This window comes from Cucurbita pepo, chromosome 5 (assembly GCF_057944985.1).
Source record: "Cucurbita pepo subsp. pepo isolate OVF chromosome 5, ASM5794498v1, whole genome shotgun sequence".
Lineage (NCBI taxonomy): Eukaryota > Viridiplantae > Streptophyta > Magnoliopsida > Cucurbitales > Cucurbitaceae > Cucurbita > Cucurbita pepo.
Genome location: NC_141802.1, coordinates 16,241,521 through 16,265,082, shown reverse-complemented (window position 1 = coordinate 16,265,082; position 23,562 = coordinate 16,241,521). Strand labels below are relative to the sequence as shown.

General features: G+C 37.9%; 4 protein-coding genes across 6 annotated transcripts; 1 reads left to right on the top strand and 3 right to left on the bottom strand.

The window, feature by feature from the left end:
• Positions 1 to 756: 756 nt before the first annotated feature.
• On the top strand, positions 757 to 4,386 carry LOC111795092 (septin and tuftelin-interacting protein 1 homolog 1-like). Its single transcript, XM_087123834.1, is given in 2 exon segments — positions 757 to 1,874; positions 2,398 to 4,386. Coding segments are annotated over 2 exon segments (2,637 nt in total). The 5' UTR covers positions 757 to 999; the 3' UTR covers positions 4,160 to 4,386.
• A 1,290-nt stretch (positions 4,387 to 5,676) lies between these two features.
• On the bottom strand, positions 5,677 to 9,321 carry LOC111795093 (RNA polymerase sigma factor sigA). Of its 3 annotated transcripts, none has more exons than XM_023677338.2 (10): positions 8,962 to 9,321; positions 7,889 to 8,848; positions 7,286 to 7,484; positions 7,110 to 7,202; positions 6,801 to 6,929; positions 6,614 to 6,667; positions 6,455 to 6,532; positions 6,306 to 6,368; positions 6,066 to 6,178; positions 5,677 to 5,978 (listed from the first exon to the last, which is right to left on the bottom strand). In XM_023677338.2, the coding sequence occupies exons 2-10, from the start codon at positions 8,575 to 8,577 to the stop codon at positions 5,870 to 5,872; spliced, it is 1,527 nt and encodes a 508-aa protein (XP_023533106.1). In that variant the 5' UTR covers positions 8,578 to 8,848; positions 8,962 to 9,321; the 3' UTR covers positions 5,677 to 5,869. The 3 variants fall into 3 exon arrangements, with proteins under 3 accessions (XP_023533106.1, XP_023533104.1, XP_023533105.1); XM_023677336.2 differs by having other exon boundaries at positions 7,889 to 8,707; XM_023677337.2 differs by having other exon boundaries at positions 7,889 to 9,321.
• Positions 9,322 to 16,172: 6,851 nt separating this feature from the next.
• On the bottom strand, positions 16,173 to 17,717 carry LOC147792714 (benzyl alcohol O-benzoyltransferase-like). Its single transcript, XM_087123833.1, has one exon. The coding sequence runs from the start codon at positions 17,455 to 17,457 to the stop codon at positions 16,258 to 16,260; it is 1,200 nt and encodes a 399-aa protein (XP_086979959.1). The 5' UTR covers positions 17,458 to 17,717; the 3' UTR covers positions 16,173 to 16,257.
• A 3,116-nt stretch (positions 17,718 to 20,833) lies between these two features.
• On the bottom strand, positions 20,834 to 22,442 carry LOC111794567 (benzyl alcohol O-benzoyltransferase). The gene has a single exon (XM_087123675.1). The coding sequence runs from the start codon at positions 22,303 to 22,305 to the stop codon at positions 20,941 to 20,943; it is 1,365 nt and encodes a 454-aa protein (XP_086979801.1). The 5' UTR covers positions 22,306 to 22,442; the 3' UTR covers positions 20,834 to 20,940.
• Positions 22,443 to 23,562: the final 1,120 nt, after the last annotated feature.

Sequence of the window (23,562 nt, the reverse complement as noted above, 5' to 3'; positions counted from 1 at the left end):
AGACATGTTTCATTCATGTATTTTAAGATTTTATATATATATATAGGTTTCATTCGCACATGAAAAGAATTTTTATTTTGAAACTTCAGGTATGTTATCTTTATAATGGAGATTTGAAAATGTAGTAAAAAGAGTCTTTATGCTTTCTTTTAACCAACGACTAAGTTTGACATGATCGGTCTTGTATGTGAAGTGATTCGAATCTCAGACAAAGTGTTTTTGCTTTGAGATATTTGATTAACAAGGTAATTCAAATCTTACTTTCCATTGGAGTGATTTCTTATCGTTTTGAAGTTCTTGGATGTATTTAGATACAAAATGTTTTATTCTTCGGTAATCGTTATTAAATTAATTAAACTAATTGTTATGTATTCTTCGGTAATATATTCATTTTTGTTAAAAAAGAATTAAGTAAAATTTTCAATAATAAACAATTAATCCAACTAATTATGTTGAACTAATATTAATTAGTTAACTAATTAATTAACTAGATTTAAAAGTAAATTATATGTAAAATTAAAAGAGAATTTGAAACTTTTTTTTTTTTTTGAATGAGATGAAAGAAAAAAGACGCAATATTCGATTGAAGTTCAAAGTTTGATTCTGGAATTTTGAAAAAATCTTGATAAATTTTATTTTTCGAAGGCCGATTTGACAAATCCGGCGAATATGAACTGGCCACGGCTGAAGGCGGCGGTGCGATACTCCGACGTTCATGAAGGAAGAAGAAATTCGAAGGAGAAGAGTCAGGGCAGCTACTGAAGTAGGTTTTCTTCTCATTCAATCATATTATCAGGCTTTCATTCTAGTCATCCTAGTTTTCTGCTTCTTACTTGATCCTTACTCCACGCTTTTCTTCTTATTATTTTTTAAATGTTATTCCAGAACCGCCATAATCTGTTTGCTAGATGAAATTAGGAATTTAGGGCTCTTTCAATCTCTTCTTGTTTCCGAAATTAGTGTATAGTTTGTGTGTATTTGAGAAGAAGAGAAAGAGAGATGGATGATTATCAGGAGATGGAGAGGTTTGGTATGGAGAATGATTACGATGATGGGCAATGGATTGGCGGCGAGTTTTATTATCGAAAACGCAAAGAGAAGAGGTCCCAAACGAAAGACGATGTTCTCTATGGTGTCTTTGCGACTGGGTCGGATTCGGACTCTGATGGATTTTCGTCTCGGAAGCGCCGCAAGGACCGCGACTTGTCTAGGAAACCTGACCTCACCAAGCCTGTCAATTTTGTATCCACCGGCACCGTCATGCCCGATCAGGAGATCGATAAGATTTCCAAGGATGGTGATACTGACAATGCGGATGATGACCGGCCTGGCCTTGGCTTGGGTTCCAGCACTTCTGGTTCTGGTTTGGGGTTTACTTCGTCGAGTTCCGATAGAAACCGTAATGGGGTTAAGGAGAATGGTTCTACTGGTGATGGAGATGAAGATGGTGATGACTTATTTTTGCTCACTGCGTTTGGGAGGAGGATTAAGGAGGGAGCTGAAAGGAGGGAGAGGGAAAGAGTGAAGTCTCAGGTAGAGAAGAAAAGTCGAGCGGTAGCCGGGACGAGAAAAGATTCTAACCTTGGGAATGTTGGAGTGTTTGAGAAGCATACCAAGGGCATCGGCCTGAAGCTACTTGAAAAGATGGGATACAAGGGAGGTGGGCTTGGCAGAAACGAACAAGGGATTGTAGCTCCCATTGAAGCTAAAATGAGGCCTAAGAATATGGGTATGGGTTTTAATGACTTCCAAGAGGCGCCTAAGATACCTGTTTTACAAGAAATAGAGGAGAAAATATTGCCCCAACCAACAACCAAGGCAAAGGAGAGGCTATGGTCGAAGCAAGTAAGGTCTAAGAAGAAGAAGAAAGAAGTGTTGGATGATGGAAGTCCCACATCGACTAATTTAGGGAATGATCATGGGTTTATAAGTGAGGAATACTAACTCCATTGGTATGAGGCCTTTTGGGGAAACCCAAAGCAAAGCCATGAGAGCTTATGCTCAAAGTGGACAATATCATACCATTGTGGAGAGTCGTGTTCGTCTAACATGGTATCAGAGCCATGCCCTAAACTTAGTCGTGCCAATAGATTGATAAATCCTCAAATCCTCAAATATCGAACAAAGAACTCCTAAAGAAAAGGAGCCAAGCCCCTCCTCGAAGGCAGTCAAAAATGACTAAGACTCCAAAGGAGTCGAGCCTCGATTAAGGGAAGGCGCACTTTGTTCGAGGGGAGGTGTTGGATGATGGAAGTCCCACATCGACTAATTTAGGGAATGATCATGGGTTTATAAGTGAGGAATACTAACTCCATTGGTATGAGGCCTTTTGGGGAAACCCAAAGCAAAGCCATGAGAGCTTATGCTCAAAGTGGACAATATCATACCATTGTGGAGAGTCGTGTTCGTCTAACAAGAAGCATATTTAACAGCTGAGGAATTACTGGCTAGCAAGCAGGACCAGGCATTGGAGGTTGTTCAAAAGGTGTTTGATATGCGTGGGCCTCAGGTTCGGGTATTGACAAATTTAGAAAACTTGAATGCTGAGGAGAAAGCCAGAGAAAACGACATCCCTATGCCAGAGCTTCAGCATAATGTGAGGTTGATTGTAGACTTGGCTGAGTTGGATATTCAAAAAATTGATAGGGATTTGAGAAATGAGAAGGAAACCGCGCTCGTCTTACAGGAAGAGAAGGAAAAGTTAGAGATCGAGCTGGCTCGTCAGAAGAAGCAGTTGGATAATATGGAAGAAATTATGAACACGATAGAGCGAATAGGAGAAGATAATTCTGCTGGAACATTGACGTTAGATGGACTTGCCAAGTGCTTCAGTGGCTTGCAGAGAAAATTTGGTGATAACTACAAGTTATGTAACTTGTCTTGCATTGCATGTTCACTTGCACTACCTTTGTTCATTAGAGTATTTCAGGGCTGGGATCCCCTACAAAATCCTTCTCATGGGTCAGAAGTGATATCATTGTGGAAGACTCTGCTTCAAGATGAAGATTGTATCGACATCTGGGATGTGACATCGCCTTATACTCTCCTGGTTTCAGAACTTGTCCTACCTGCAGTAAGAATTTCTGGCATAAATACTTGGCAGGCCAGGGATCCTGAACCAATGCTTCGATTCTTGGAGTATTGGGAAAAATTGCTGCCTCCTTCAGTCCTTCATACCATATTGGACAATGTTGTCATGCCTAAACTGGCAAGTGCAGTTGATATGTGGGAACCTCAGCGCGATCCCGTTCCTATCCACATGTGGGTACATCCATGGCTGCCATTGTTAGGGGGTAAGCTGGAGGGTATGTATCAGGTCATACGTACGAAGTTGAGTTTTGTTCTTGGTGCTTGGCACCCAAGTGATGCTTCTGCCTATACTATATTGTCCCCGTGGAAACCTGTATTTGATTCTGCTAGTTGGGAGCAGCTTGTGCTTCGATTTATAGTACCTAAACTACAGCTTGTCTTGCAAGAATTCCAAGTAAATCCCGGAAATCAGAAACTTGATCAGTTTTACTGGGTTACTAGTTGGGCTTCTGCCATACCTATCCACATCATGGTTGATATGATGGAGAAATTCTTCTTCTCCAAGTGGCTACAGGTATTGTATCACTGGTTATGTTCAAATCCAAATTTTGAGGAGGTTACGAAGTGGTACATGGGTTGGAAAGAACTCTTTCCAAAGGAGCTTCTGGCTAATGAAAGTATCCGGTACCAGCTTAGTTGTGGCCTGGATATGATGAATCAAGCTGTTGAAGGGATGGAGGTGGTTCAGCCAGGTTCGAAAGAAAATAATTCTTACCACCGGATTCCTGAGCAGCGGCAGTTTGAAGCTCAGCAGAAAGTTGCTTCGCAAGCTAAACAACAAGGTGCAGATGGCTTGGGTAATGCTTCTCATTTGGATGGTATGGGTGGTACACTTGAGATGACTCTGAAGGAAGTGCTTGAGGCCCATGCCCAACAGCATGGTTTGCTCTTTAAGCCTAAACCTGGAAGGATGCACAATGGGCACCAGATATATGGCTTTGGAAATATAAGCATAATAGTGGACACTCTAAATCAAAAAGTGTACGCCCAAACTGAAGAATCGTGGTCCCTAGTATCCCTTGAACGATTGCTCGACATGCACAATAGTTCTACAGCAAGGAGATGGTAGATGCAAGCTTGACATAACTTTTTGAAGAATTCCCCATGTTGTGAAGCAGCTTTAATCAATATTTAGGTTATGTAGGCTGCTTGTACAATAGGAGAAACTATAAGGTTAGTATGCCTTTAATCTCTCAGCATTAGTGGGCAAGGCTTTTTCATCATTAGATATGATCTGAAAAATCTTTTTCCGTCAATATATACTGATATTTTTTTCCCATGTGAATTACTATCTTATTATCAATTAATACTAATTTCTAGCTTCTCTTGTAAACTTCTATGATGTCTTCTTCTGTCATAATCTGCTCTTTGAATAGGCATGAATAAATTATTGAAAGGCTATTCTTGATGATTTTTTGATTTCTTATTAGTTTCTTGTTTATGTCTTAATAAGAATTACATACTTTTTAATAGAATATAGAACACAACGTCTGTGTGATTTTTATTTTGTTTATATGATCTTTGATGCTATATCATGAAAGATAAATTATCAAACAAGGAGGTTTCTAATGATCTGGAAATGGAAACTGTTTTCCTCTCAAAATTTACTGATTATCATCTTTGTGCTATTACTGATTATAAGTACACTCTTCCTCGAGGATAGCTGCATACCCGGCGGTTTCCTCTAGAAAGGATGTCATCTAACTGTCAGAACTAAAAAAAAACTAAGAAAGGTTCATATAATATCAAACATTCTGGGATGGGTACTGGCCTGCCAAAGAGACCATGGATGAGTAAATGTTTCTTACAATTTGTTTCAATTGCATCTTTGGGCTTTTAGTTAGGTCGTAATTGATGGCAGTGAATGGGAGAGTTTCTCTCAAGCACATTAATTTTTTTTTTTGGGGAATCACTATAGAATCTTGATATCCATAACCAAGATTCATCTTTAAACTTGTGAACCTAATGCTTTGTTCTTTGGCTGGAGAGGTATAGGAATGAAAGAGGTTACTCTCTGGAACTAGCTAGGCATGGAAACATTTATTATTAGGTGATTTCATTCTGCAATTGGGGTGAGTGCAGATGGCTCATTCTCCACCCCAAGACAGGTTCAATGTCTAGGTATTTTTAGGTTATATTATAAGATTAGTTTCTGAATCTCACTTCTTAGTGGATGATTCGGCATCCTCGAGTGCTTTCCGAAACCAGTGGTCTTCAAGCCTGCTGTGTACGATTAGCCAAGAAAGAAGAGGCGGGGTATGTGGTCGGTGTAGAAAGATATTCTCATTCAGAAAATGCCTTCTAGGTGGGTTGGTTCCTCTGTCATCGCTAGGGAGTTTTCGGTGAGGAGACCTTAGGATAAGTTGCTAGATTTGTGTCTATTTAGTTATAGATCCTTGAATTTTTAATTTTGTGTCAAATAGGTTCTTAAGGAAGTGCATAATTAGGGATAAACTTATTTAATTTGTTGAAAGTTTTTCTATTTGTTGAGCGGATTGTGCAGGATCACAAAACCATCGATACAAATCGACTTGAGATCGTATTTCATAAAAAATTGAGTCACATTTTGTATGTGGGGCAACTATGTGTTCAACACCAATCAATAATAATTTCCTCAGACAACATATGCAAATCTCATTCTAGAAACTTTCCCTATTATCTGTCATCGCTATTTGTGATCAAAATCATAATGGCGAATAACACAGTTCGTTTTCTTTATATATACAGTAGGCAATGGATGATCTCTATGACGTATGACTTGTAATTATATTTTAACAAATTAATGCTTAAGCAACATGGCTTCCATCTTCCTCATCTTGGCTGCCTTCTTTAGTTTCTCCAACGCCACTAGTCCAACTTGCCTTACCCTTTCTCTGGACAAACCTATGCTGAAAAAATCAGAGCAAATAGAGCTTTTGTGAGCTATAACTTAGAATGACATTGACAATTTTCTCATGTAAGTTCCTTCCACTTACCGTTTGCTTATTTCCTCCCATGTCAGACATTCATTGTCCAGACCGTGATAAAGACGAATGATCTCTCTTTCTCGGTCCTCGAGTGTCATGTTTATGAGTTTGTTAACTTCAATCTGTCAATATTTTTAGCGTATTTGAGTCGACAATTCAATTAGATAAGCTAACAAACTGTTCATTCTTTATTTACTAATGAAAATGATATTTTTTTTCATTCTCAGACTTGGTGACCAATCATTTTACCTTCAGAATCCATGTGTCGGTTCCATGCCACGGGTTGTTCTCGAGGCGATTATCTGCAATATACTGCGAAGACAAAATGTTAACAAAAGAACTCAACGAGTGAAAATCATGTGAAGTTTGCAAAAACTGAGTTGTTATTCAAGGCTTACACTATGATGAGTTTCGCCAGGAAGACCATTCAATGAAGGGAATGCTTCTCGGTCGAGTGAGAACACCTTGCTAATTGCCTGAAAGCAATGAGAGGTTAGCTTGATAAGGAAAATGAAAAACAGATATTGGGAAATAGCAGAGTTAGAAATTTGTAATACCTCAGTGGCATTCTTGACTTTCTTTTTGGACATGTTGAGAGATTCTGCAATCCTCTGAGGTAAATAAACAAGCGTTAGCAATCACAAACTTCAACGTAATTTGATATCAACTTGTTTGTTTAATGGTATTCAAGTTTTTTGAGGTATACAATATTGTTCTGTAGTGTTATGCCAGTTATCCACTTACATCAATTGATGGGGTGATTCCTTTCTCTTGCAGTTTAACTTTGGCATTGCGAATCAATCCTAATCTTTCGTGCAAATGAGTTGGCAACCTCAGCGTTCTCGAATTTTCAACTAATGCTCTTGAAACACCCTAGGCATGGATGAAGACATTGAAATTCTGTCAGCGCTTGCTGTAACGCTATATATGCTCGCCATGTTCAGGTACTTGCATTAAATAATTTGAACTCAAATATCCAGTTTTCTTTTCAATAGGCTTATGTTTTGGCTAGTAACAGAGTATCAATTTGTTTCGAAGTGTTTATATCCTCACCTGGCGTATCCACCAATAAACATAGGTTGAGATTTTGAATCCCTTTGAGGAATCAAACTTTTCGATTCCTCGGAGAAGTCCGATCAAGCCACCCTACATACATAAACAAACTCTTCATATTAGGGGAAGTTAATAAGGTTGGAGTTAGCTCTATGGGACTGTCATAAGCTCCTCACCTGAACTAAGTCGGCCATTTCAGCCCCCATGTTATCGTATCTTTGTGCAATTGACATTACTAAACGAACATTGCTCATTGCTAGCTTCTCTCTTGCCAATGAACATTCCATTACTCTCGACCGTAATTCGGCACGAGAAATCTCAAGTGAAATTGCTAGTTGTTCTTCAGAGGGCTCACATCTTAGTCTTTCCTTCAGTCTGGGAGTCATTACAGATGTTAGGGAGAGCAGAGTACACTATGAACATAATATCATTACTGTAACGACCCTAGCCCACCGTTAGCAGATATTGTCCTCTTTGGGCTTTCCCTTTCGGGCTTCCCTCAAGGTTTTTAAAACGCATCTGCTAGGAAAAGGTTTCCACACCCTTATAAATGGTGTTTCGTTCTCCTCCCCAACCGATGTGGGATCTCACAATTCCAATGTGGGATCTGAGAGTTACTGAGCTAGTAGTTTTGGCAATAGTGTAATGGAATTCCATATACTTAATAGTTTCCTTTCTCGCATCTGTCAAGTTATTATGATTAAAAGGAAAGACTAACATGGAAAGAAAGGGGCAAGCAGTAATCTATGTGAATCTGAACAAGAAGAGCATGAGGTAACCTGGTTTTATGCTCCTCCAATGCGAGACCGACTTTAATCTTCTTCGAAAGGCGTACAACTTCCGAATGGGGAAGTATTTCTTCACTTACTAAACCTTTCACATAGCCCCTCAATCGATTCTGGAGTAGCTCAGGACTGATACTAGGTTTTAGCTGTTTACTGATTTTTGGTTGAGCTATAAAAACATGTTTGCTCTGAATTTTCCTCTTAGAACTCATCCTCCTTTGCCGTGCAGACACACCGGAACAAGTGACAGGTACTTTCTTCTCTGTTTTTCCTCTAGGCACATCAGTCGACACAGTTTGCTCGAAAGATAGATTCCATTGCTTCTCTAGCATGGACTTTTGCAGCAAAAGAAGAGCCTCCACAGTACATTTAAGATCAGTTTCTTCATCTTCCCAAATGGTGGTGTTATGAAGCCATGGCTCTGCAGTTGGAGAAGAGGGAGTATCTACATGTTCCTTCACAGCTTTGATGCATTGCACGTGCCGATTCGACGGTGGATAGCTCGGAGAAAAGTCAGCCGAATGTTTCGCTATTACCACACTCTTCGTGGTGGAAACTTGGTTCTGTCCCAACCTATGATCATTGAGATATAAAACCTTTTCTGTGAAATCAGAATAATAGGATGAAGAATTCAACAGCCGCTTCGCTGCACCAAGCCCAATTATTGCAGCTGTTGCCATCATATGGCTTTTCTTCTTCCTCTTGTGCACAAAACTCTTATCATCACACGCCCAACACAACCAATTACACCAAATCAAACTTCAATTCTATTTCAATGGATCAATGACTTCCAATACCTCAAAATTCCTCCCCCTGAATCAAACAAAGTAGAAAGGATATGAAATTCCCACCTGAAATCTCCACTCAACAAGAACAGAACAAAACCGCTCGATAAAAACGAGCTTCGGATTGAATTCGTGGATGATTTTCGAACTGAAAGCTCAGTTACTAGGCCTGAAGGATTGAAAGAAACATAGAAACAGAGAAAATGGCAGAACCCAGAAACAGAAAACGGGAAAAGTTGCAGAAACCAACAACAAATCAGTGAATGAGCTCGAGAAAAGTACCTGAAATGGAGAAAATGGAGGAAGACAATTCAGTCTTCGCCCAGCAACTCTATAGAAGAGAGAGGAAGAGGGTCGATGAATCCAAAGCAAAATGGCAGAGAATGGCTTGTGCTGTTGTTGGGTTGATGAATATCGAAGATTTTTTTTTTTTTTTTTTTTTTTTTTTTTTTTTTTTTTTTTTTTGGGAATTTCTGCAAACTTCTGGTGGGTCTAATTCCAAATTTAATGGAAAGAAATAAGAAAAAAAAAAAAAAAAAAAAGGGAATGGAAGAAATGTTGGAAAAATGGAAAGATAATGGAAAAAAATTTGAGAGGAAAATGTTTGAGCTTTGGAGATATGGGAAGCTGAGATGCTATTGGTTGGATTAGATATTGGGTCCAGCTTTGAGTGATCTGCAAACTTTTGGGAATATATATATATATTTATTTATTTATTTATTTTTATTTTGTAGAAAACAATATGATTTGGTGAAGTTTGTTCAACCACACAGCTTGCTAGACCATGAGCCACATGTAGACATCTCCCTTTTTCTTTTTATATTGAAATTACGTATTGTTTCTTTTAAGTTTAAATTTCTTATAATTAAAAAAAAAAAAAAAAAGATTTAATATCATCTTTAATCTCTTGTAATTTTAAGTCTTACCTTGGATGTTTTAAAATAAATTTGTAATTTGTAACAATTTAATTTATAAACTTTCTAGCTTTTATTAAATATATAGGTAAGAAATTTGAATAAATTTGAATAATATTTTTTCATGATAAGAACTAAATCAATTACAATTTTTAATTACAATCACCTAATTGAGAGACTTAAATTTTTAAAAACTTAAAAAAAACACGGATTAAATTGTTATTTTATATATAAAATCAACATACATTAGATAAAGTTAAATGCTTCATTTTAGTAATATAGCTTGATTCGTTAAAAAAAAAAATAATAATAAATTTCAATCGATTCATTTATGTAGAAACATGCAAGTAAAAGATATAAGGTATATGAGATATTATAAGGTCGTTATATGATATATCATGATTTTGAGTAGACTATAAACTTTGATGTATATCTTTTGATTTTATAATGGGTGAAAATGATGGAAATAGATACTTCCTCTTTATTAAATCTTCTTTTGATCGTCCAATTACTACTAGGTGCGTCTACTGGAGAGATGAGACGAGGAAGGTTTCTTCGTCTCATCCTAGTCACCTATTTCAATCTTCTAACCCACAAAATTTTTTCATTTGTTTCTCCGGAGATTAGAGTGATTTTTTTTTTTTTTTTTGTTGAAATTTTCTTATTTTTTGTTGTTTTAATTATTTTATTTTTAAAATTTATTTCCAACAAATTTTTTATAAAAAAATTTAAACAGATGTTACTCAAAATAACTATTCAAAAAAAAAAAAAAAAAAAAAAATATATATATATATATATATATTATAAACTATTGAAATAAAAAATATAATATTTCATAAGCAAAAATATGATTATAACATTCAACCACCCTAATTTCGGTAAGGATTTAGAGCAAAGACAGAGAATTGAACGGAGCATATGATCCTTGTCTCCATCCCCAGTCAACGAATAGAGAGAAACTTCGAGTTTCCTCCTCCATTCTTCGTATAAATGAAAACTCTTCACTCTATTTGAAGCGGATCTCACAGGTAATAAACATCTCTAATTACCATTAAGTCGCTCCGTCCTATGAAAAGAAATAAAAATTAGATTCAAATAAGGAAAAATTGTACACATTCAATCTAGAAAATCCTTTTTGTAGTCTGTTTTGCCCTACCATATTCCTTATAGTGACTTAATTGTGGTATGAAAGTTGTTCATTGGATTCTAACGCCGCTGATCTACTATACTATATATCTCAATTTTTTGGGAGGAGGAGGGGGGAGGGGGGAAGAAGGTGCATACGAATGAACTGGAGTAACATCTCAATGAGAGCGGATTCTGAGGATAGGATGACTAAAAAATGTTTAAAAGAATTAAAAGTTACTACCTATAACAACAACAATGTGCACCTTCCTTTTCGATAGCTCAACCATAATAACTCTAAATTTAAGTGTGTTTTGATTGGAGCAATTCTATGGGTGACCCATTGGAAATGGTTGGTCTAAGAGGACATTCTCTGTATCACCCAAAAATGAAAGGAATTAGATCCAACAAGAATAAGTCGCCCATGTAAGACCCAAATGATCAAAAGGGGAGGAATTAAAGGATTAAGCAAGGATGATATGTCAAGCAAGTCATTCTTATACCCTAACAAGTAACCTTAAGGAGTTTAAGAAAAAATAAGTGAAAAGGGCAAAAAGGTCATTTTTCTAATTATTAAGGATCTTCCCGGATTTTTAGTTGCTTATATAGAAGGAATTTCAAGATGCCGGAAAAATGACCAACGTGAGATGAAGGATGTTTAGAAAAATTATGGATTTTTCAAGAAAAATAATATTAAAATATTCGAAAAGTGGCAAAATACCTCAAGGAGAATGAATAATTACGAAAATGCCACTCTGATCAGAATCAGCGTCTACGGTGGCAATCTGAGCAAAATCTCTCGAAACTCAAATATCAGCCGTTGGATCTTCCTCAAAATTGGATATGATCTAGAAGATGGACAGATCATCACATCCAACGACTATTATGCAAAACCAAAATCGGTGAGGCTTTGATCGGAGTAGATATTTCCGGTGGATTTTCCAGAAAATCTAACCACCAATTCACGACGATTCTGGAGCTTTCAATGTCGGTTTAAGCTCCGCCTATAAAGTCTAAAGTAGGGGCAAGAATATGGAACAAGACTCGAGCAAGGTCGAGCACCCATTCGAGAGTTATGAGCGTTTAGACTGTGGGTCTCCTACTCTCGGGTTTCTTCCAAATTCGAGAGCAATTCTCCACCATTCCTCCTCAAACTTATTCCTATAGTTTCTAAACAAGATTACCCACAATTTATGTGAAGGAATCGAGAGCCGAAACGTCGTAAAACAGGCTACCCAAGAGATCGAAAATCCGGCGTTTCAGGTGAGTTGCATACCGAGAACGATTTCTGGAAATTAAGGTCCCACACTCAAAGAAGTTCCTCCAAACCAATTCCTATAGCTTGGGGTAAGGATATGAAAGAGGTTACATTAAGAAATCGGGCCTTGAAAACCCCTATAATCGGCTGCCCAACAAGAATCCCCTGTTTTAGCTCTAGCGAGGAAAATAATTTTGGACGAACTTTGGAGACGAATATCTCAGGCTACGATACACCAAAAGAAACTAGATGCAGTAAGGAGTCTATGGAAGGAAATTTGAAGTAATTCGGGTACTGGAAGCTCGAGAACGGTGGTCCCGAACATCGACGATGAGGTAAGTAGCCACCTTGGACTTTTCTTAAGAAATACTTGTAGGAATCGCTTAAATTTTCATATGAACCCTAGACCAAGTATTACACAAGGATCTATGAAAGAAAAACTCAAAGAACCGTAAGTTAAGGCCCTGAACCGACCAAATTGCTCGGAATTTAAGGAACGTTAAAATAACCCACTAGATGAGCCCTGATGCCTATGAAATTTTAATGATGAGCATATTATAGCATGTTTAGGTTATGTGTGAAATTTAGTGGGCAATGGATAAGGATAAGTAGGTAAACCAAGAAATGGGACAAAATGACCATAATGCCGTTAAGGATATCTACCTACGGTTCATGACCTCCAAATGCTATGAAACTCTACGGTAGGTCTTATTGTATGATGATTGATGAGGTGGTGAAGTTTGAAAGCTACTGAAACTCGTTAAGTAGCAAAACCAAGAATTAGGGGTAAAATGACCATAATGCCCCTAAGGAAGACTACCTACGGGTTAAGCCCTAAATGACCTCCCAACATTATGAAATATTGTATGAATCCTTATCTCATGATGATGTATAAGGTAATGAAGTTTGGGAGTCATTGGGAAACGTTAGATAGCGAAACCAAGATATGAGGAAAAATATACATCACGATCCACATGACTTTACCTCCTAGGGTGACTAACGAGGTACCCATGAAATAAGAGATTCCCCATAGGTACCCTTGGTTGCTGATAAGATTCTAAGCGCACAAGGTCACGTTGGGCTATTCCTAAGAAGAACCTTTAAGTTCCAAGCTTGACCCAAGATGTTATGCATAAACCTAGGATCCCCAAGAATACAAGGAAACACCTAGGTTAATACAGATGGTCTGCTTAACAAGTTGCTAGGATCCATGCCTGGAGCAACCGTTATCTCCCATCACGAAGTGTACCACGAGATCCCTATTCCTTTTTAGGTGAGATACCCTGCTATATGTACCATGTGCAGATGCCATGATGAACTCATTATTTCCCTCATCTAAATGAGATGTCCTGCAACACGATATGCCAGCAGGATGCCACGTTTATGATAATGTCACCTATGCACTCATAGGGAGAAAACGAAGGGTTACTTTGAAAGTGTTTTCAGGACCAAAACACGATATATGACATGACAACCTCTAAGGGTTAGTTCCTGAAAACGAAACAAGAAGTCATATCCTAGCTCAAGGTCTAAATATGCTCCAAATCACCAACCATGTCCTATAAGGTCTATTTTATATGACATGAGGATAAGCTCAAGATTTTAATTTAGTTGGAGCAAGTTTGGGACATAAGCCAAGATGGAACTTAAGGAAACGCCTAAAGAAAACATGTCAAGATTCAAGACCCTTCTAGAACCCTCTAAGGAGCCCATTATGAACTTATGACCTTCTAGAATAACTCATGCTAGTTATTACAATGGGTTCATATAATCACGAATGTATATAACAACTTACGCCTCAAGAAAATAAGAATCTTAGAAGCTTATAAGATTAAGAATCAAGAACAAGCTATACAACCACCAAGACAAGAAGAATGCTAGGTACCACTCAAACATAAGGGACCAAAGTCCTCGAGACTCAAAATTTAAGAATGTTAGGTATTACTCTAAGCATGTCTAATTGTGGCCCATAACTCCCACCTTGCGGTGCTTTCTAAGGAGGCCTTTTTCCTCTTATAGGTGGGATGCCCTGCACCGTGTTTGCTTTGCAGGATGTCATGTTTGGCCTCATTCCCCTCACCTAGATGAGATACCTTGTGCCATGTTATGATTTGCAGGATGTTCATGTATGCACCGATCACGCGACCTATATGGTCTATGTTAGATTATGTGACCTTTACGGTCTATGCCATGTTCATTCATGCATCGATCACATGACCTTTATGGTCTATGCCATGTTCATACATGCATCGATCACGTGACCTTTATGGTCTATGCCATGTTCATACATGCATCGATCACGTGACCTTTATGGTCTATCATGGGGAGTAACCTATGGCCACGATGGAGCAAGAAGAGAGTAAGTTATCCTAGCCATGAATTAAGAACCTCCTAAGACCTCCCACGGTACATCATGTTTATGACTTAGACTACGCTGCTTGAAACATATGAAGCCTTGAGCGTAGGTATTAAGACTGTGTCGCTTGGAATGCATGAAGCCTCGGACACAGGATGACAAGTTTATGTCTAGTACCGTAAGTCCTAAGGGAAGTGTCTTGGAGAACGAATTAAGAAACATAACAAGAACTTACAACAAGAACAAGAACAAAAACAAGAACATGAAAAGAAAAAGTGTGGTACCCTAACATATCAAGGACACGATTAAGAGCTTACAAGTAGGCTGCTTACTGAGTCTTTGTACTCATTCCTTATTCTCCATTTTTTTTTCAGGAAATAAGGAGCTGTTTGAGGTCGGGAGCGGACACTGGAGCAGGTGCCATAGACAAACCTCACCCGTCGTCCTTGAACCTTTTTGTGTCGTCCTTTAATTTGTGTTTGAAAATAGTATCAACTTTAATTTGATATAATGTTTGATATGTTTTAAGTTTTTGGTTGTTTTATTTTGTTAAAAAATTTTACCAATCTTTTAGAGTCATCGAGTCAGCCCGGTCCTTACATTCTCAAAGAAAGCATACTGGATCGTCTTAGCGATCACTAAAAGTACTACTCAAGAGATGTCCAATTGATTACTTACATGGATGATGTGTGCTTCTCCAAACTCGATTCAACTTGGTTCATTCATCAAAGTTGACTTTGACTGTTCTTTCTGTTTTTTTTATAATATTTTTCTTTTTGGTCGTATCCTGAAACTTAATCTAAAACCTTCAATAAAATGAAAGAAAAAATATTGTATGAGTCGAGCTCGAGTTTTACATATTTCTCAACTTGTTCGAAGTAAAAGTTAGTTATATTTTTTTAATTGGTAATTAGATATTTCCTTCCAATTTCGATTGAATCCACATTTATGCAAACTTCAAAATGAGTGATTTAATCAACAATTTGGTGAGAATTTGAGTAAATTAGCAGATATTGACTTTGGGTACTAATAATACAAAACTTCCTTGAAACTGCCACCGCAACTTCTCCATTACAAGACTTTCCATCATTTTCATTAACACTATTTTTGATAAGTCTTTTCAACTCAGCCTCCGTTTCTTTTTTAATCTCTAAGTTTGGTAGAGTGGGGATGGAGATGGGGAAGAGGAATATAATCTCCGACCCTTTCCTTTGCCCTGCCTTGTTTACTTAATTTGGAGAAATTTCTATCCGCTCTCTCCCCATTTCATATTTAAACGATGATTTTTCACTCCATAGAAATCTCGAGAGTTAAATAGACATCTCTAATTCTAATCATAAACAGAAATTTTATTAACCATGTTTCTCATTTCTCTCCGTCTATGGTTCATATTTGAGCTCAAATTGAGCTAGCTAATGTCTTCCAAGGAGTATTGGGAGTCAGAAATCTGTTAAAAAGGCATAATAGCCCGTCTTAGCCATTGATTCTGAAGGAGTGAGCTTGATGATAAGAGAAACGGAAGGGGCGTGGTTGGTGTGTTACTAGGTTAGTAGGGAAACCTCTAGATACATGAGTTAAGTCTAGAATGTCCTTAGACAAATCAATTCCACAAGGTGTGTTTGTATCCAAAGAATATACTAACTACTATGTTCCAATCTAAACAAGATTTCCATAACAAAAAATGTCTATTTCGTTTTGAACAACCCGAATTAGATAACAAAGCTAAGTAGCTAAAGTCTACCTCGATATACTCGTTCTTCTCGAATATATTTACCTTTAAAAGAAAGTGGGTACCAAATGAGGAATTGTCCACTAAGATCAAAATTAACCCAAAAATTCATAAATTACAAACCTTATTTTGTTGTTATTTTTATTTAGCTAACATTTGATTTTTTCTGGTTTCTTGCTCTCACAAGTTTACCAAATCACAGAGCAGATGGAATGAAGAAGCCATCAATGGACTGTTTCCCCTTCAACAAGCCATCAAGTTCTTCCACGAATCTTTCCATGGCCGGAGCAGGCAAGCACAAAGGCACCAAAACCCCCTTCTCCCCCATCTTGTTCTCGAACGGTATATAAAAGCTAGCCACGCCCGGGATCGCTCCGACACCGCCCTTCGCCGGTCCACCGTACGCAGCCTTCCCCCACCCAAAGTCCACATCTCCGAACCCAGCCCTCGTCACATCCGACACAAGGTATGATCTCACGACGGTGAAATGAGGCCGCCCTCTGGTCACCATAAGATCCGCCACTGACTTCATGTACTCCTCCGTCACGTCGGCTTTCGCCTTTCGAACCAATTCCAAGGCATATCCAACCGGGTTTTGGCAAAGCTTACCCGCCGTGGTGAGTGCCACTGGGAAAGCAAATGCATTGCCGTAATACCCTAATGGTAATGGAGGGTTGAACTTGGAGCGGGAGTTGACTATGCATAGTACTCGCACTTCCTCTTGTGGCTCTGGCTGAAGGGATATGGTGCGGAAGCGCCAGAGACAAGCTGTGAGGATCTCAAATGAGGAGCACTGCTGGAGGTGACTCGGTAACGTCTTACGAATGGCAGCGATCTCCGATGGGCCGAAGAAAAACGAGCGATGAGCCATGTCGTCGAGTGGTATGATGGTGCCTTTCGTATCGGCCACTTCATCGTACTCACGATGACAACATGTCACTTCTGGTGGGTCTCGTGCATTTAAAAGAGCTCTTTTCCACACTGGACAAACCGAAGGACTGCTCGCACCGCATGCCATCTCGCCTACAGCCATCATAAATTGGACGAGACCAGATGCATCACTCATAGTATGATTCAAACGAAGAGCAAAGATAAAACCGCCACACTTAAGTCGGGTCACCTGGATGAGTAATAATGGACAATTGAGAACTCCATTAGAATTCGGAACATCGTAAAGAAGCTCTTCCAAACACGGGAACGGTGGTTGAAGTGCATCACCAAACTGTTCTAAAGTAACATCAGCATCTGCTTCAATAAACAAAACACCTTCTCCTGTACATTCCACAAACAACTTCCTTCTAGGCCCTTCTCTCAACCTACCCGCAAAAGGGTAGTAAAACACCAACGTCTTCGAAATTGCCTCCCTTATCACAATCGCCGGATCCCGACCCTCCATGCGCGGATCCTAGCGATAGAATTGTATCACTGGGATTTGAAATCGAAAGCCCTCCTGGTCATCGATATCAGAAAGTTGTTTAAACTCATGAGGGGTAGACTTAGCCGGAGCTACTAGTTCTGGCTGGCACCTCCATACTTGGAATGAAAGAGCGGGCGTTGCCATACAGGAAGGAGAGGAGGGAAGCCGCTTTATCGAGTTGACGAGAGCTAGAGAGATATGAGCGGAATTGGGTGCGAGTGAAGGTAAGGGAGGGAAGGTGAGGAATTTATAGGGAGAGATGGGTGAAAGTTTCCATGGGAAAAGAAATGGAAAGTCCATGAAAGAATGCAGTGGCAGTTTCTTGTTCATTTCAGGGAAGAACCAACGGTTTAATTCTTAGGTATAACTAGAAATTTCATACGTGTTTCTTTTGTAATTTACGCCAACTTTCTTCAAAACTACACTATTCAATCAATGATTTTAAATTAATTAAATTAACAAAAATATTTGACTTTCCATTTCATTACAAAAATACTGAAAATAATAGTTTTAAATAAAAATACTAATTATTTTTTACTATTAGTAATTTTAAACACGTGTAACAGTTTCCCACCAAAACATATGTATTTAAAAATAAATATGTACAAATAGTAAGGTTATTTTTTATTTATTTTTAATTTAAAAGTATTTTTTTAAATAAAATATTAATATTTTTCATCTAAAATTAAAAATTTTAAAATATATTTTAGACAAAATAGAAAGTTTTAAGAGTTTTTTTTTTCTTTTTTTTTTTAATTATTATTAATATGGCTTTAAAAAATTTAAATTCTTTTCCTTATAATCTTAATTTAGAATCTTTTCGTTATAATTTTGATATTAGTTTCGATAAAAAAATTATGACTATGGTTTATAATTTATTTCAATTTAAATTTAGACCTTACAAATTTAAAAAATTTTGAATTTGATTTAAAGAAATTTAATATTCTCAATAAGAAGCTATAATATTTATATATTAATAATATATTTAGGTGTTAAAAATTGGCAAATTTTAAATAATGTGTTAGGTCAAGTAAGCTTAAGATGAAACTCAATTGGTCGACCCAAAATGTCCAAATACAATCAGGCTCGAGCCCACATGTAAAGTAGCCACCCAATTAGGGGAAGAAAATCACCATTCAAATGGAGGATCAACTAACAACATCAGCATCTGCTTCGATAAATAAGACACCTTCGCCTGTACATTCGCCTGTACATTCAATAAGTAGCTTCCGTCCCAGCCCTTCCTTCAATCTCCCTACAAAAGGGTAGTAAAATATCAATGTCTCTGCAGTTACATTCCTTATCACATCCACGGGATCTCTTCCCTCCGTGCTTGGATTATGTGGATAGAAAAATATTGATGGAATTTGAAATCTAAAATCTTCTTTATCATCCATATCTGAAAGTTGTTTAAACTCATAGGATGTAGGTTTTGCTTGAGAAATCAATTCTAGTTGGCATCTTTGCACCTCGAACACAAATCATTTTTAAACATAGCCATTAGAAAGAAACGAGCAAGTAAGAACCGTTGTTTGGAGTGTTAGGAGGGGAGCTGGTATTAAAATTATGTTGTTTGGAGTGTTAGGAGGGAAGCTGGTATTAAAATTATAACATAATGTCATTTGATTTTGGGTGACGCACAAATTCGAACAAAAGAAGTGAATCTGATCTCCATGTGATTGGATTCGTTATTTGAATGAAAGAGGTGGTTTGCGAAATAAAGAAAACGACACTGCACATATTCGGATGCTTCTCCCAATGTTTATTGGGTTATGGTCATGCGGAGTGTCACAATCATGTTTGTCCAAGGCGTGTTGTCTATTGCCACATGTTGGACGTTCTGGTTATGCTTGTCCAAGACGTGTTATCTATGACTACATGTTCGTTCCAAACTCATTTTACATGCTTGGGTGCATGACTATTCACCAAAATCATGTTTACATCCATCATGACTAAAATGTCCCAAAATGTATTATATAGAGATATGACTAGTTATCACTTCTTCCTACGTAAGTTATATGTCATCAAAGCTGTTGTTGCCTAATTGCTTTCCGCTTATAACATTACTTTCTTTCAAATTATTTTCAACGTATTTCCTCTCTCACGTCTTCTAAAATATTTCTCTCAAACGTGACTTGAGGCTCATACGCCGACACTGTCCGCAAAGTTCGAATTGCTCACAACTAACTTATTTGCTGGGTAAGAACAAGTGTCACACAATTGCAATCTGGCTATCGTAGTGATACGAAGTACACACCCATATAAGCTCTCTCAAAATTAAGGTGGTCTTTCGGTATTTTGACCTAATAGCATCTTGACTTGGGTCAAATACTTGAGCTCATAAACGAGTTTTTGTTTGACTCTTAATTATCCTATAACGCTTCCCGTTTGATCCTATTATCCAAAATCAACTATATAAAATTTAAATTGAAAAATAGTGTCTTAAATTGTTTAAAATAAAAATGTACATTTGAAAAAAAATGAATTATGTCCAAAATTGGTGTGCAACATTGTTTAAATAATTAAAACGTGGAGAAAATGTGAGTTCAATAAGGGTAAGAATCTATTATTTATGCATTTTAAAGATAAAAAATGTTTATATATTTTAAAAATAAAAATATTTAGATGTTCGAGTAACTCGAAATTTTAGCTGCATTTAGTAGAGTCGAGGATGAGCTCAGAGGGGATTTTGGTAGAGTCGAGGATGGGGAATCGGAATATAATCTTCGTCCCCTACTCTGTTTACCTAATTTGGAGAAAATCTCTATCCCCTCCCTCCCCATTTCATGTTTAAACGAGGTTTTTCCACTCCGTTCAAAGTGGGTTCTCTAGAAATCTCGATCTCGAGAGTTAAATAGATATCTTTAATTCTAATCATTAACAGAAATAGACATCTCATTTATCTCCACCTATGGTTCATATTTGAACTCAAATTGAGCTAGCTAATGTCTTTCGAAGAGTATTGGGGTTCGAAATCTGTTAAATAGGCATAATAGCCCATCTTAGCCATTGATTTTGAAGGAGTGAGCTTGATGATAAGAGAAACGCAAGGAGCGTGGTTGGTGTGTTACTAGGTCAGTAGGAAAACCTGTAGATACATGAGTTAAGTCTTGAATGTCTTGAGACAAATAGATTCTCAAGATGCGTTTGGATCAAAAGAATATACTTATATATTCCAATCTAAACAAGATTTCCATAACAAGAAACTTCTATTTCGTTTTGAACTGCCCGAATTAGATAACAAAGCTAAGTAGCTAAAGTCTACCTCGATACTCGTTCTTCATGAATATATTTACTAATAATGTTTAAACCTTTAAAAGAAAGTAGGTACCAAATGAGGAATTGTACACTAAGCTCAATATTAACCCAAAAATTCATAAATCACAAACCTTATTTTGTTGTTATTTTTATTTAGCTAACATTTGATTTTTTCTGGTTTCTTGCTCTCACAAGTTTACCAAATCACAGAGCAGATGGAATGAAGAAGCCATCAATGGACTGTTTCCCCTTCAACAAGCCATCAAGTTCTTCCACGAATCTTTCCATGGCCGGAGCAGGCAAGCACAAAGGCACCAAAACCCCCTTCTCCCCCATCTTGTTCTCGAACGGTATATAAAAGCTAGCCACGCCCGGGATCGCTCCGACACCGCCCTTCGCCGGTCCACCGTACGCAGCCTTCCCCCACCCAAAGTCCACATCTCCGAACCCAGCCCTCGTCACATCCGACACAAGGTATGATCTCACGACGGTGAAATGAGGCCGCCCTTTGGTCACCATAAGATCCGCCACTGACTTCATGTACTCCTCCGTCACGTCGGCTTTCGCCTTTCGAACCAATTCCAAGGCATATCCAACCGGGTTTTGGCAAAGCTTACCCGCCGTGGTGAGTGCCACTGGGAAAGCAAATGCATTGCCGTAATACCCTAATGGTAATGGAGGGTTGAACTTGGAGCGGGAGTTGACTATGCATAGTACTCGCACTTCCTCTTGTGGCTCTGGCTGAAGGGATATGGTGCGGAAGCGCCAGAGACAAGCTGTGAGGATCTCAAATGAGGAGCACTGCTGGAGGTGACTCGGTAACGTCTTACGAATGGCAGCGATCTCCGATGGGCCGAAGAAAAACGAGCGATGAGCCATGTCGTTGAGTGGTATGATGGTGCCTTTCGTGTCGGCCACTTCATCGTACTCACGATGACAACATGTCACTTCTGGTGGGTCTCGTGCATTTAAAAGAGCTCTTTTCCACACTGGACGAATCGAAGGACTACTCGCACCGCGCGCCATCTCGCCAACCGCCATCATGAATTGGACGAGACCAGACGCATCGCTCATAGTATGATTCAAACGAAGAGCAAAGATAAAACCGCCACACTTAAGTCGGGTCACCTGGATGAGCAATAATGGAGAATTGAGAACTCCATTAGAATTTGGAACATCGTAAAGAAGCTCCTCCAAACACGGGAACGGTGGTTGAAGTGCATCACCAAATTGTTCTAAAGTAACGTCAGCATCTGCTTCAATAAACAAAACACCTTCTCCAGTACATTCCACAAACAACTTCCGCCCAGGCCCTTCTCTCAACCTACCCGCAAAAGGGTAGTAAAAGACCAACGTCTTCGCAATTGCCTCCCTTATCACGTTTGTCGGGTCCAGCCCCTCCATGCGCGGATCACGGTGATAGAACTGTATCACTGGAATCTGAAACCGAAGACCCTCCTGGTCATCGATATCAGAAAGTTGCTTAAACTCATGAGGGGTAGGCTTAGCCGGAGCTACCAATTCTGGTTGGCACCTCCGTACTTGGAATGAAAGAGCGGGCGTTGCCATACAGGAAGGAGAGGAGGGAAGCAGCTTTATCGAGTTGACGAGAGAATAGAGAGATATGAGCGGAATTGGGTGCGAGTGAAGGTAAGAGAGGGAAGGGGAGTAATTTATAGGGAGAGATGGGTGAAAGTTTCCATGGGAAAAAGAAATTGAAAGTCGTTGAAAGAATGCAGTGGCAGTTTCTTGTTGATTTCAGGGAACAAACAACGCTTTATTTCTTTAAGGTATTACTAGAAATTTCATACGTGTTTCTTTTGTAATTTAAGGAAACTTTCTTAAAAAGTAGTTGAGTAGACTATTCAATCAATGATTTAAAATTAGTTAAATTAACAAAAATGTTTTGACTTTCCATTTTATCACAAAAATACTCAAAAATAATAATTTTAAATAAAAATACTAATTATTTTCGTCCAAAATTAATGGTTTAATGAATCTTTTAAACACCGTATTAATCAAAATGTATGTATTTAATTAATTTTTTATTTATTAATATGGCGTTTAAAAATTTTAAATTATTTTTCTTATAATCTTAATTTAGAATCTTTTCCTTATAATTTTGATATTAGTTTAAATTAAAAATTTATGACTATGGTTTATAATTTATTTCAATTTAAATTTAGACCAAGATTTTGAATTTGATCCAAAGAAATTTAATATTCTCAATAAGAAGATATAATATTTATATATTAATAATATATTTAGGTGTTAAAAATTGGCAAATTTTAAATAATGTGTTAGGTCAAGTAAGCTTAAGATGAAACTCAATTGGTCGACCCAAAACGTCCAAATAGTAAAGCCCAAATACAATCAAGCCCAAGCCCACATGTAAAGTAGCCACCTCAATTAGGGGAAGATGAAAAGCATGGCCGAACTGTTCTAAAGTAACATCTGCATCTGCTTCAATAAATAAGATACCTTCGCCTGTACATTCAACAAATAGCTTTCATCTCGGCCCTTCCCTCAATCTTCCTGCAAAATGATAGTAAAATACCAATGTCTCTGCAACTGCATTCCTTATCACATCCACGGGATCTCTTCCCTCCGTGGTTGGATTATGTGGATAGAAAAATACTGATGGAATTTGAAATCTAAAATCTTCTTTATCATCGATATCTGAAAGTTGTTTAAACTCATAAGATGTAGGTTTTGCTGGAGAAATCAATTCTAGTTGGCATCTTTGCACCTCGAACACAAAATCATTCTTAAACATAGGCATTAGAAAAAAACGAGTGAGTAAGAACCATTGTTTGGAGTGTTAGG